The following is a 14409-nucleotide window of genomic DNA, read 5'->3' as shown; positions in this document are numbered from 1 at the left end:
TACAGGAGAATCATGAAAAAATAGTTTCCCCCCACCCCACCCCCCAAAGAAAAGAGAGGGGGAAAAACACTGTATTAAAGTATAATTAAACAAACTAAATAAAACATAAAAAATTAAAATTAAAACTCAATACATGTTGTAAAACAAAGGACGTCAAGCCTAATGTCTCGAGTATAGAATATATGTTGGAGCATTAAAGTTTAGACATTTCGACCATGTATCAAATGTATTCATATACCTCCACAAACAAAACCTTACAGCTTTAAAGTATATACATATACATACGTAAGTGTTGGCTTATTTAATACATGTTTTGTTTGCATAAAATATGTAGTATATTGTATATTTGCAAACACGCATGTGAGTTGGAGCTTTAGGTGCATTAATGTTTAAAAAGGACTTTTCTCTGCATCACCGGTTATTATTAGCTAAAGTAGCATAGTTGGCTAACTAGCCTCTGTTGAAGCTCAGACCAAATACATCAGTCTCGTCCTTATGACGAGATTGTGTATTTATATTTATACATACCTATTTGTATTTATCAAAATACCCGGGAAGATTAATACACAATAATTCCACTTACCTACTAGACATTGTGGACAGAAGTAATAACTAGTCTCAAACCAACAATAAAACAGGGATCAATAATGTCTGTCAGTCTGTTTTTTTTATGACCTATCTATCTATCTGTCTGTCTGTTGATCTATCTATCTATCTGCTAAAATGTCTCTCTATCAGCTTATTTAAATGTCTTTGTCAATCTTTAAGTCTATAATAGTTTTTTTCCTTTTACAATTACAGATTTTTATACTCAGATGAAGTGCAAATTGGACCAGAGACCGTTATGACCACGCTTTACACAGCCAAAAAGTACGCAGTACCTGCGCTCGAAGCCCACTGCGTCGAATTCTTAAAGAAAAACCTACGTGCTGACAATGCGTTCATGTTGCTTACCCAGGTAATCACAGGGATTTGAGTCTGATTTGATAGTGGCAATAGGAACTGACATCTTGGACGGCGCCTTTGTTTCAAGTTTGTCCCCCGGCCATCTTTAGTCCCCATGTTTGAGAGCTCCCTTTCAAATCCTAGCAAACAGCGCCTCAAGCTTATTGAGTGTTGTCTGTTTTGTTTTTTTTGCGTGCAGTCTATTAGAGATTATATGAAAACACGGTTCCTTTTGCTTTTAGGCACGGCTTTTTGACGAGCCCCAGCTGGCTAGTCTCTGTTTAGAAAATATCGACAAGAACACCGCTGATGCGCTAGCCGCCGAGGGCTTTACGGATGTCGACATCGGTACTGCTCTTAAGTATCAAATATCACAACAAAATACAATCAGAAGAGTAAGTAAGCAATAGACCGTTTTATGTTCCCTCCTGTGCAGACACCCTTGTGGCAGTCCTGGAGAGAGACACGCTGGGTGTACGGGAAGTGCGTCTCTTCGGGGCTGCGGTTCGTTGGGCGGAAGCTGAGGCCCAAAGGCAACAGTTACAGCCCACGCCGGAGAACAAGCGCAGAGTGTTGGGAAAAGCGCTTTCCCTTATTCGCTTCCCGCTCATGACTATTGAAGAGTTTGCAGCAGGTAATTTCCTGAATGCTTTTCTGAAAAGTGGATCACTTGACCGTCTAAGCTAAAAGGCTAGTGATAGGTGCTCCAACTTCCTGAGTGGCACTAGCCATAGAGCTATACCTTGTGTATGTGTACGATAGGTCCGGCTCAGTCTGGTATACTCACAGACCGGGAGGTGGTCAGTCTGTTCCTGCATTTTACCGTCAATCCAAAACCACACGTGGAGTTTATTGACCGGCCTCGCTGTTGCCTCCGGGGGAAAGAGTGCAGTATCACACGTTTCAGTCAGGTGGAGAGCCGCTGGGGCTACAGCGGAACCAGCGACCGCATCCGGTAAGTGTGTGTTTTTAAAACCATTGATTGAAAAAGTGCTGAGACATTGAACAGGAGCATGTGGTTTTGATTCTAGCCATTTTATATAGCTATCTGATATAGGTGGAACGTTAAAAACGGTTATCGAGTAATGTTTGCATTCAAATTCCTCACAGGTTTTCTGTGAACCGCAGAATATTTGTGGTGGGATTTGGGCTCTATGGGTCCATACATGGTCCAACTGACTATCAGGTCAACATCCAGGTGAGAACTAAGCTTTTTTTTTTTTATCATATTGCAAGCATGATCTGCCTGCAGTACATTCACTGACAGTCAGTGCATGTCTGACAGATGGTCTTTCTGTCTAAGTGGGCAATTCTTGGCCAGAATCAATTGCAATAAGGACCAGATTTTATGCTGCAAGAAAAAAGTCTTGCGACCATTCATTTTTGTAGTTTTGCGCTTGAAGTTGATCTTGGAAATGTGAAAATGTGGCAGTACGTGAGTGGTAATGGTGCACGTTTTCTTCTAATGTAGATAATACATACAGACAGCAATACAGTTCTCGGTCAGAACGATACAGGCTTTAGCTGCGATGGAACGGCCAGTACCTTCCGAGTCATGTTCAAGGAGCCTGTGGAAATTCTTCCCAGTGTCAACTACATTGCCTGTGCCACCCTCAAGGTAAATCAGACTCAAAATTGGTGTATTATTCCATTCATATGCCAAAATGGTTATTGTAAATGCCACCTACAAGCAATGGCAAGTACCAAATCTTGGTTCCTTGCATCTGCAGTTGCATTAATGCTTGTAAAGCTAATCATTTGTTAACTAAAGTCTACTGGCTGTTAATTATCTTTGGCGAAATACAGGAATTTTAATAGGAATCCATGGGATCTGGAATTTTGCGTGAGAGTGAAAGATTTTCCCATGCAGATTTCGCATTGGGTTCAAGATGGTCAAGTGAATTCATTGCATTGACCAACAAAAACCTGTTTTTAGTTTTAAAATTGACTTCTGTGTGAGCTGTGCTTCGAACATCACTACACTATTGAACAATGGACCTTTTTTGACTGCACATGTAGTTCCCTTGAAATCCCTTTGTTACCAAAGAATAATCATTTAATACAATATCTATATAATTTAATACAGTATTTCATTAATTATAAATTAACCTTTGATGGATTGATGCATTTGCAGGGGCCAGACTCTCATTATGGGACCAAAGGGATGCGTAAAGTCACCCACGAAGCGCCTGCTACTGGTACCAAGACCTGCTTTACATTCTGCTATGCTGCAGGCAATAACAATGGCACTTCTGTAGAGGATGGACAAATCCCAGAGGTCATCTTCTACACATAATGACCAAGCAGAATCATCTCATGATTGAGGATTCTTGCATTGGATTTTGTGGCCAATTCACCAGTCTCTGTGAAGACCAGTGACCAAATACTGATCTCATTTCTAATGGCTTTTGTTTCTAAGATTTGAAGCATGAGAATTCAGTCCTTTCAAAGTGTACTTATGGTACAGATTCTGTTTCTACCCAAGTAGCACCTCGTAGTACACCACTTTGATGTTATGAGCAGCCAATGTCATTGCTAATTAATGAACAAATAGGTGAACTTGTCATTGCAATGATCTGATACAGGTACTGTTAAACTCTTGAGGGTAACTCTCTTCCATTTGTACATTTATTTGAATGTTGACAACTGGTGTTTCTTTTGGTCCCACCTTTGACCCTTGATTGTTCAATGCTCATCAGTCCTTCAAGTCTCACTGATGCACTAAAAGGGTTAGTTCACCCAAAAATGAAAATTGTCATTAATTACCCTCATGTCATTTCAAACCCGTAAGACCTTTGTTTATCTTCGGAACACAAATTAAGATATTTTTGATGGAATCTGAGAGCCGTCTGACCCTGTATAGACAGCAACACAACTGAAATGTTCCCAAGTCCAGAAACGTAGCAAGGAGATTTGTAAAATAATCCATGTGACATCAGGGGTTCAACCGTAATTTTACAAAGCTACGAGAATACTTTCTGTGCACAAAAGAAAACAAAACAATGACTTTATTCAACAATTCATCTCCTCCGCCTCACCCTGTAGCGCCATTTTGGAGAGTATCCGCTGGATGTAAACAGTGTGTTCTGTGTCAGCTGTGTCACACAGATACACTGTTTTCATTCAGATCAAATCACAACAATGTAGGAAACCGATCCGGCGTGATGCAGCTGACACGGAACAGCATACATTGTTTACATCCAGCTGATACTCTCCAAAATGGCACTACAGGGTGATGCGGAGGAGACAAATTGTTGAATAAAGTCATTGTTTTGTTTTCTTTTGTGCACAGAAAGTATTCTCGTAGCTTTGTAAAATTACGGTTGAACCCCTGATGTCACATGGATTATTTTACCCATCTCCTTGCTACGTCTCTGGACGTGGGAACATTTAAGTTGTGTTGCTGTCTATGCAGGGTCAGACAGCCCTCAGATTCCATCAAAAAATCTTAATTTGTGTTCCGAAGATGAGCGAAGGTTTTACGGGTTTGAAACGACATAAGGGTGAGTAATTAATGACAGAATTTTCATTTTTGGGTGCACTATCCCTTTAAGCCCCCAGGTGCAACAGCAAGTTTGGGAAAAGTACACTAAATCTCAATTAAGATGTCAATTCATTGTAAAATGGACTTATGTACCTGTTTTGAGTGGCCTGCACCCCTTGCTAGAGGTGAAACTCCATTTCATTGACGGCAATGTGAATAGATGTTTATAAGGTGTTTTACCATAGTTTCCCTTCTTGTAAACCACAAGAGCACTTACATTCACAATGCCACGATGTATAAAAGCTCTGAAGTATGTGAAATACTGAACACATTTCCATTACAATTCTGAATATTCATTTATTGAGATGTTGATATAAGATGAACAGGAAACGGCTTCATGAATGTACCAATGCTTACCTTGTAAGCACTGTAAATATAATGTCCTTGTCTTGTTTCTGTATATTCTATTAAAGTCTGCACCCCAAGCATGTCATAATGGATCAATTTATGAAGTATACATAGTAGGTAATACTGACAACTTGATTTTTGTGAGTGGCATTTGCTTAAGCAAAACTTGTTTCAATGCTTTTTTTTTTCCTCGACTCATTTCAAGTCAAATGAGGCTGAATTTTGAGGCAGATTGATCTTTTAATGATATTACAGCAAACACAAAATATCCATGTGTATTAGTATGCAGTCTTTGTACACAGTACATAAATTGTGCAATTAATTATATTTGACTCCGTTTTAGCACAAAACATTACAAATCCCACTAGGAAGTGAGAAAAGCCACCATTTGCCTGTTGGTCTGTTATACAGATAACTGCATAAGGCAAACAACAAGGCCATCTTAAAACCATGGTCACATCTCCTACAGTGTTCTGGTCTCTTTTTATGAAGGAGAAAGAAATACAGCTCAAGTAAATCTAAAATTTGTCCAAGTAGTTGTCTAAAGCTGGAATGCCTTCTTTGAGTCCCTTGCGCTTTTGTGTGTCAGCCACAATCTAGGCAGGCTTGGATTTGACTTCCATGGGGTCTCCAGGCAGGATCTGCCAATGGTCAAACATACACTGTGGGAAAGCCTGGCCAGATGTGTTGGAGCGAAGGTCAGCTATGAAACCTGCGTAAAGATAACAGTTCAGGCCATGTAACTTAAAACACTAAAAGTGAGAAGACAACAAAAGATATTTTAATTCACTCACCAAATGATTCACTGACAGGCAAGTAGACTTTGACCACAAACATTGGCGTTCCCATAACCTGGGATTCCTCAAATACAAGCCAACGCTTCCCATTTAGTACATCATAGATGCCACCAACAACCGACTCTGGGCACTGTAGATGGATGACAAAGTTAGAGTACAGTAGTAAATACCAAAAGAGCACCAACTCAACTTTCACAGTTGACTGCTTGCATACCTGAATCTCAACCAGGTACACAGGCTCAAGAAATCTGGGCTCAGCTGTGAGCTGACAGGAGTAAAGCACCCTGCGTGCTGTGGGAATGATCTGGCCACCACCACGGTGGATGGCATCAGTGTGCAGGGTCACATCATGAATGTCAAAACGAATACCACGCATGTTCTCCTCGCACAAGACTCCCTAAAAAGAACGAAATGCCTTCAGAAAGAGCGCCAAGACTCAAAAACAACTAAACCACGGGTGCCCAGTCTTGCTCCTGTAGGGCCACCTTCTCGCAGAGGTCAGCTCTGACCCCAATAAAACACACCAGCTAATCAAGATTTTAAACTCGAAAGTTCCAGAAAGATGTACAGAAACAAATCTCTTCAAGAAGGTGGCCTAGGCCTTAGAGGAACAGGAAAGGACACTCTTGGTTAAGATGTGTAACATAACTTGCTTCTTTTATACCTCTTTAGTAGCCCACTGAAATCCAGCCACCACACTGTCCTTGATCTCATTCAAGTATTGGACTCCCTTGGTCACATCCACCAAAAATGTTGGGCCCAGTTCCATCAGGGCCAAAGCACCAGATTTTACAAGATTCTGTGACTTCCCATTCGTACTTTTCAGCAAGGTAACGGCACGGGCCTTCATCTCCTGTCTGGCAGTGACCTCGCCCTTATCAATGTCTTCAGTAAGACCCTCTGCCAGAGGACGAGCGTGCTTGTTAGGGGACTTGGAAAGGCACTGAAAAGCAGCTTAATAAAAGACTGAATATTGTAATGCTCCAGTTTTTTTTTAAAGAAATTGAGAAGTCGATGGTACTTTAAGGGGAATGCAGGCATGGTCCTCTTCAAGGTCCTTAAGGCATATCTCCAAATGAAGTTCACCAGCTCCGGCGATGATATGCTCACCAGACTCCTCAATGCACTGCACCATGGGATCTGACTTAACCAGACGCTTCAACCCTTCCACCAATTTAGGTAGATCAGCAGGGTTCTTGGCCTTTACTGCCATTCTCACCACAGGACTTACACTGAACTTCATCACACACATATTGTGGGCCTGCTCGTAAGTTGTGATGGTTCCGGTCTTTACCAAAAACTCATCCACAGCTACCAGACCCACAATGTTCCAGTGGTAAAATTTGGTCCTATAATGTGCACCTTCAAGCCAGTGGACAAACAGCAAGAGAAGACACAGCCAAAGGCATAGAAACGACCTTTGTCAGAGGTCGGCATCATCTTAGAAATGTACATCTTGAGAGGCCCTTTGGGGTCACAGTTCTTGATACCTGAGAAAATGGTGACAACTTAACTTTGAATAATCTAGACAAAAAAAAAAATCCTAGCTTCAATTTTTTATATTCTGAGAGCTATAACATACCCATGGCAGCCTGATCATCTCCAGGTCCTTCAGAAAGCAGCTCACAGCGGTACTTCTGAGCAGTAACCAGTGAGGGCAGGTGGATGGTGATCATCTGAAGCGGAGCTTCTCCTGCTGGCAGCCAGCGACGCATCACAGCCTTCAGCAGGAGCATGCCCTCCTTCTCCTCAGAATCTAATTTGATGTCCAGCTTTTCAATCAGCTTAGCGGTTTCCTCCAAGTTCATGATGGCATCAAATATCTATACAATGGGTAAAAAAAAGTAAAAAAAAAAAGTTACAGCTCCATAAAATATCCATATGCTCAAAGCAAACGAACCCAAGTTGTTCACAACAGCCATATATCAGACTGAATTTTTTCATCAAGACAATCAGGTCAAAGTGAAGAATTTTTAAATCATCATTAATGGCTTGGATAACTATGTTACCACTCATAGTGCAAGATTACTCACTTTGAAGACAGGGTCCAGGATCAGTTGGGCAAAAGTCCTGGTCTTTTGCCATCTGGTGAAGTGGCAGATTTGCTAAACTTGCCAGAGGAAGGGTCAAAGTACCTGCAAGAAAAGGTCACGTTACATAAAGAAACATTATATTCAGTTGTGTTGTTCTGTTGGGTTTTCCCCCATAGCTTCTTCATGTCCTCCACCTTCTTGCACCACTCAGCTGGTCCCAGTAGGGCTTCACCTTTGGCAGCAAACTTAATCACATACATCTCCACAAACTGCTTCAAAGTGAAAGCCCATCCATGCAGTCCAGATCCAAAGCCAACAGTACCAATGACTGGATCGATCCAAGAGCAGGATGTCAAGTAGACACTTAGTGTACTTTAAAATCATTTTAGGACAACCAATTTAAAATTCAACCCAGAAACAGCATAGAAGGATAAGTTATTTGAAAAATGTAAAGGTCCCATGAGCAAGCCATGAGGCACTCACCATAATGTTGCCCATAGGTCAATTCTCATCCTCGCCATAGGTGGAGATGATCACGTTGACGTTCTCGATGCGCTGGAAGGTCTGGTACAGCTCTTCAGGGCCAGCTGCAGCTCCAGCAATGTACGGTCCATCTTGTTCATCATCAATACTGGCTTTATTCTCTCACCAATGGCCTGTCTGAGCACAGTCTCTGTCTGGACACACACCTGCAAGACAGCAATTTTTATCATTTGAATAAATAAGCCACAGATCATGCAACATTTCAGACTGGGAGTCATATCTGGTTCTCTCACATTTGGCACCCTACACTTCAAAATAAAGTTTCTTTAATGGAATCTAGGATTCCATGAAGAACGTTTAACATTCATGGAACCTTTGCATTGCACAAAAGTTCTTATGATAAAAGGCTCTTTAAAAAAAAAAAAAATTGTTCCAAGAGCCGTTCACTGAAAGGTTCTTTAGGGAGCCTAAAATTATTCTAAGGAATCACTGCAAAAACAAATTTTTAACAGTGTACCTACTTTAAAAAAAAAAAAAAAAACCTCCACCATTTTAGCACCACAATGACAATTGATGCACACACCAGACACACAATCCACGACAACGAATGCTCCATCTGTGACACAAAGCGCAGCCGTAACCTCTGAAGAGAAGTCAACATGCCCAGATGAGTCAATTAGGTTGATGAGGAAGCCTGAGCCATCTTTGCACTGCTTAATGAAGGCCAAATCATTATCAGTGAGCACATAGAACATGGAGATGGCACTGTGGGTGCAAACAGTGAAGTTAATCTCTCAGTGGGTTTGTGCACGTGCACCTAATTCTCAATGTTTGTTCGCAAGGCTTTACAGATTTAGGTGTTGTGATGAGGAATGGGAATGTTTAACACTCAGGTTTCTCCGGCACGGGCTGAGGCAATATACCTGCTTTTGACACCAGAGAGTCTGTCAAACTGGACTTGCCGTGATCAACATGTGCCATCACAGATATGTTACGGATATTGGACTTCTGCACAGATCTAATCTACGGTGTATTTCACCTAGGGAGGTGAAAAGAGAGGAAACTTAATTAATACTTCTGTTTATAAGAAAGAATATAACGTACCTAAATGTGCACTCAGTCCCAACAAGACCTATGGTTTTGGACTATATAACGACTACCAATTGATCTAGAGGCATGAAGCACAAATTATGCAGGAGCAAAGCTATGTTTAGCCTATTTTTTTTTTCCTCCAAGTGTAATATGAACAACACCATTCTAATGAATTTCTGAGCAGTGGCTGTCATTTTAGTAAAAGGTATATTGTGGGTTTTATTTCAATGACAATAAACGCTAATAGCGCATGCGATCTCAAAATGGCAGCACCCATGAGGGGGCATGTAAAATGAAATTCTAGAGGAATTTTAATACATCTTAAAGTCTAATTAACTTGTGCAGAACTTTGTTTGTGCAGAACATTACAAAAAAATTAAGTCTGTAGAGCCAGTTGTTTTGCTGACACACCACTGAAACAGACATGTTAGAATCAATACAGCGGACTTTGATGAAACCAGGGTAACAAACCCAGGCAGCACAATGGCTAAAAAGTTAAGTGATTCATAACATCTGTTCACCATTGCAGGGCAAACTAACTATGTACTAAAAACGATAAATTAATCTAAAAATGTATTTTTAAACAGTAACTGTACCTATTATATACTTAAAGACTAGGCATAATTTAATTCATATGCTGGTCAGTGTTTCAGAAGTGTCTTGTACAGAATCAAATTCAACCACTCCAAGCACTTAAATAGTGACAAAATATAAAACTTCAGAAGATAATTAACGCATAAAGTAGATGCCATCATATATCGACTTACCATTTTGCCCGATGTTTTTGGATTCGTTTAGCGGTGAACTCAGTTTTACACCGCCTGTCACGCTGTGTGTGTGTGTGTGTGTGTGTGTGTGTTAGGGATGGGCATATCGATCCTAAGTATCGATATATCGATACTGACACGAGTATCGAAAGTATCGATACTCAAACTAAAAATATCGATACTAAGCAATTAATCTAAAAATGTATTTTTAAACAGTAACTGTACCTATTATATACTTAAAGACTAGGCATAATTTAATTCATATGCTGGTCAGTGTTTCAGAAGTGTCTCGTACAGAATCTAATTAACTTAAATAGTGACAAAATATAAAAGTTCAGAAGATAATTAACGCATAAAGTAGATGCCATCATATATCGACTTACCATTTTGCCCGATGTTTTTGGATTCGTTTAGCGGTGAACTCAGCCTGTCACGCTGAGAGAGAGAGAGAGAGAGAGAGAGAGAGAGAGAGAGAGAAGCAACCCTCATGAATATATATCAAGCGCGCGCCGTACGTATTGTACGTGACATTTAAAGGTGTAGTATCATTGTTCCAGGATGACAGAAAACGTAGAGAACAGGGTACACAACGCGATAAAATATAATTGCATTACTGTAAATTACAGGCACATGAAATTGAGAAATGGATAATTTAAATATTTTAAACGGTTTCCTTCATATAAAGCAGGCATTCGACCAGCAGGTGGCGCTTCGTCACTAAATTCACAAAGCCTCTGTTATAATGGCTCCAAAGTCTTGCAAACTCTGATTTACGCAATATCAATCACTTATTTTTTAAGGTTCTCATGATTGGACAGTATGGAACTGTGGGTAAAAAGTGATGCTAAAGGCGATGGGGATGTAAATCATATATTTGACAGATCGTGTAGGCTACGTGATTAGTATATTGATGTGGAGATACTGTAGGCTGTGTTTTGGTTGGAATGAAGTAATCAAAATCTCAGAGGGGGAAATTGCAGGTTAGACTCCATATGAGTTGGTTCCTGCGTCTGTTCCCAAACGAGGCTGTGTGGAACAGACGCAGCCTTCACAATAACAAGCACTGTATAAAAGTCTTAAATCATGTAATTTTCACAACTTACTTTTAAAACTGTTTTATGGAGTTTTTGTCTACTTAAGTTTTCAGATAGATATTTCCCTGATAGCACACTACATCTCGGGGACGTCTATTTGACGTCTGCATTTACATCTGCAAGACATATTTTTTAAGAGTGTTTGGTCATCTGCAATATGTCTATAGGACGTTTCCTATCAGATGTCAAATAGATGTTTATTAGATGTCTTTAAGGTGTTTTTGATTTAGGATATATGTAAAACTGTCAGATGTTTGTACACAGCAGATGCTTTCCAGATCAAGAGATCTTTAACAGACATCTTGCAGACGTACGTATGGGTTCGTCAGCGAAACAATCGGTATGTTGTTAATCATTGAAAGCACTGTAATTCTGTCCCTCACAGCCTCATTTCCATGTCAAAAATGAAAATGGCTCTAGGCTATGTGTTAGGGCCTATTACATTTCAACTGAGGATGCTCAGATTTGGCAGAAGTAGTTTAGCATTATGCCTACCTGCCTATGGCATATATGAAAAGGTCAGTCTCTGTTCATGGAGTTAGTGTACGTTTTAAAAGTTTTTTTATATACCTTTGAAAAATGTTTAAAAGCTTTCAAATTATGATTAAGATTACTTTTTACTTAGAGTGACTATTTTGAAAATGGTGTAAACATTTTTTTTTTTGAAAATGTATACAATTTGTATAAAGACATTTCTAAGAACTTGACACTTTTTTTAAACAGAAATTTTTAACGATTTCACCTTTTTATTATCACAGACATCCTTATTCATCAATGACCTTTTAAACTTAGGATGTTTAACACCCACAAACATCCCTGTAGCACCAGTCCTGCCTGCAAGATTCACATTCAATGGTAGTCCTGTAACCTGGAAAAAGCTGGCAGATAAAGTACGTTACAGCTGGATTGAATATGTGATTCAGCACATTGCATGCTTTGGCTGGGTCATGCATTTGCTTCGAAGCCAAGGGCATAAGAGCAGCTTGATGCATGCACTCAACTATAATGACAGATTTTGCACTTCAGAGTGAGAATGTTTCATTTCTAAACGCTTTGTGCTCTATTTTTGTTTGTCTTGCAGCCTATTCTACAGGTTCGCGGGGCTGGCGCATCCAGGTGGTTACAGCGCCCACATGGATTGCATGTGAAGTAGAGAAAAAAAGTATACAATTGCATTTGTGCTCTTACCATCTATGTGACAACAATCTTCACTGTTGTTGAGAGGTGTACGGGAGGAAGAAGAGACTGCAACCACGTCAAGGTCACAAGTTCACTGAATACAACCATTTTAATCAAACCGAGAACAGACAGTTTTTTGGACAGTGACACAATAGGACACCATCAGTCTGTCTTGAGATGAAATCAAAGTGACAGAAAAGAGCGACTTGGTCAGGCGCATGAGCCTTCAAACCGTCTGAGTGGCTAAAAAGTATCAGTCAATAAATGAAGTGAGCTGAAAATTTTTTTTTCAGTCGGCGCATTCATGGGATGTTGGTTACGGCTGCTTATGCTTAGTTAAGTACTTTTCAGTGTCACTGGCTAAGTAAAAAAAGATAATTATTTTAATGGTAAAAATGGTATGGTAAAAACCTGTCAATTGGTAACCCGCAAGTTCATTTCATTTAATTTTACAGTAAAATACCGTTAAATGTAGTTTTTGTAAGTGAAAAAGAAAAGAATAATTCATCTTATAATTTGCAGTGAAAAAATTCTGACATTCTCAGAATTCTCTTTGACAGCTCACATTTAGTTTCTTCTTCATTTTTTCTTTGGCGTTATATGGTTTTATATTACATTCCAGATAACAAAAATGTGTTCTATGAATGTTTTGCTAGCATTCCCATTAAGTTATGAAAATGTTATTTCGGAATGTTCTCTAAACATTCAGAAGTCCAGCTTTTTAATGTTTTACAGTTTTTTTGGTTATGCAAACGGTGAGAGAACATTTTGTTTTATCATTATGCAGACGAACCTCCAACTAAAACGTTTCAGAAAAAACTTTCCATAAACGATGTATTAATAATTTCTTTGTGCTTTTGAGAATAGTATTGAAGACCTGTTATCTTTGAACAAACATTGCATTCGTTCGTATAACTTCTCACCGGAGATGGATATTTTTCTTACACAAATGTGTCGATTCACTTCAGAAGGCCTTTATTAACCCCCAGGAGCCATGTGGAGCACTTTTTATGATGGATGGATGCATTTTATTGGACTTCAAAATCTCAACGCCCATTCACTGCCATTATAAAGCTGGGAAGAGCCAGGACATTGTTTAATATAACTCTGATTGTATTTGTCTGAAATAAGAAAGTCATATACACCTAGGATGGCTTGAGGCGGAGTGAGTAAATAATGGTAATTTTAATTTTTGGGGAGAACTATCCCTATAAAATATTGCTTAAAATGAAAAAAAAGTGTCCAATATTTTCAATTAGGCCTTAATAGAAACACATTCGAAGCCTCTTAATTTGCCATTGATTTTTGCCTAACTGTGATGTTTCAAAAAGGCTTTCATTTTAGTAAACAATACTTTTACGGAAAAGACACTGATGTATTGAAGAAGAGGGGGAAACATCCAGGAAAACCGTCCGTCCTTCAGTTTTCCTTCAAACTTTCCCTGAAATTGACACACCATGTAGAAATTCCACAGTCTAATTATGTCTCTTGTGGAGAGGTACGTGAGTGCTTTGTAAAATGGTGGCTGATGCTTTGAACCGTGTGCGTGACGCTGCTAACTTTGATGGCGAGTAAGCGCAGTGGACACACGTAAATCTGATGGTGCCATTAATGCCTGTTTAAAGTTCCCCTGCATACAAATGACATTGTGCCTTAATTGATGACTGAATCTATGCTTGCTAATGAAGAGTAAGCAAAGAAAAGGCTCTGGTAAATTTCAACAAAGCCTATCTGATACACGATAGATCTCCTCTGAGAATGAGAACTGATTCTTTAAAGCTACAGCCTACACAATAGATGATTCCTAGTAAATCACGATAGCTTTCAAAGCTGGATGGGCCTGTTCAGCTTCAAAGTTTTGTGTGGCAGGTGATGAAATAAGAGTAGATGGAGATAGACTTGCTTTAAGAGAAGACACACTGTGCCTGATGAGATGATAGTTGTTCCTGCGTGACTCATGAACAGGCTAAGAACAGGTCTTTAGTGTTCAGAAATAAATACAAAAATTATGCCAACAGTCAAGTCTCGTAAAGGCGGACAAGCAGTAGCCAATATTAGATAAATAAAAACAAAACAAAATAATCTGGTGAAGTCAGAAAAGTATAATTTTAATACAAAAATTATAAT

The 14409-nt window shown here is 39.5% G+C and overlaps 1 protein-coding gene and 1 pseudogene across 1 annotated transcript; one reads left to right on the top strand and one right to left on the bottom strand.

Moving 5' to 3' along the window:
• The first annotated feature begins 732 nt into the window (after positions 1–732).
• Positions 733–3650, top strand: LOC107596871 (BTB/POZ domain-containing protein 2). The gene is made up of 7 exons (XM_016287724.1): positions 733–958; positions 1188–1293; positions 1382–1579; positions 1708–1900; positions 2056–2143; positions 2417–2563; positions 3080–3650. Exons 1-7 carry the CDS (start codon positions 845–847, stop codon positions 3239–3241), a joined length of 1008 nt encoding a protein of 335 aa, XP_016143210.1. The 5' UTR covers positions 733–844; the 3' UTR covers positions 3242–3650.
• Positions 3651–5121: 1471 nt separating this feature from the next.
• Positions 5122–10090, bottom strand: LOC107596870 (elongation factor 2-like; annotated as a pseudogene).
• Between the last annotated feature and the right edge of the window lie 4319 nt (positions 10091–14409).

Source organism: Sinocyclocheilus grahami, unplaced genomic scaffold, assembly GCF_001515645.1.
Source record: "Sinocyclocheilus grahami isolate Dianchi unplaced genomic scaffold, SAMN03320097.WGS_v1.1 scaffold224.1, whole genome shotgun sequence".
NCBI classification, from domain to species: Eukaryota; Metazoa; Chordata; class Actinopteri; order Cypriniformes; family Cyprinidae; genus Sinocyclocheilus; species Sinocyclocheilus grahami.
The sequence above is the reverse complement of the archived record's forward strand: the minus strand, read 5'-3'. Positions and strand labels throughout refer to the sequence as shown.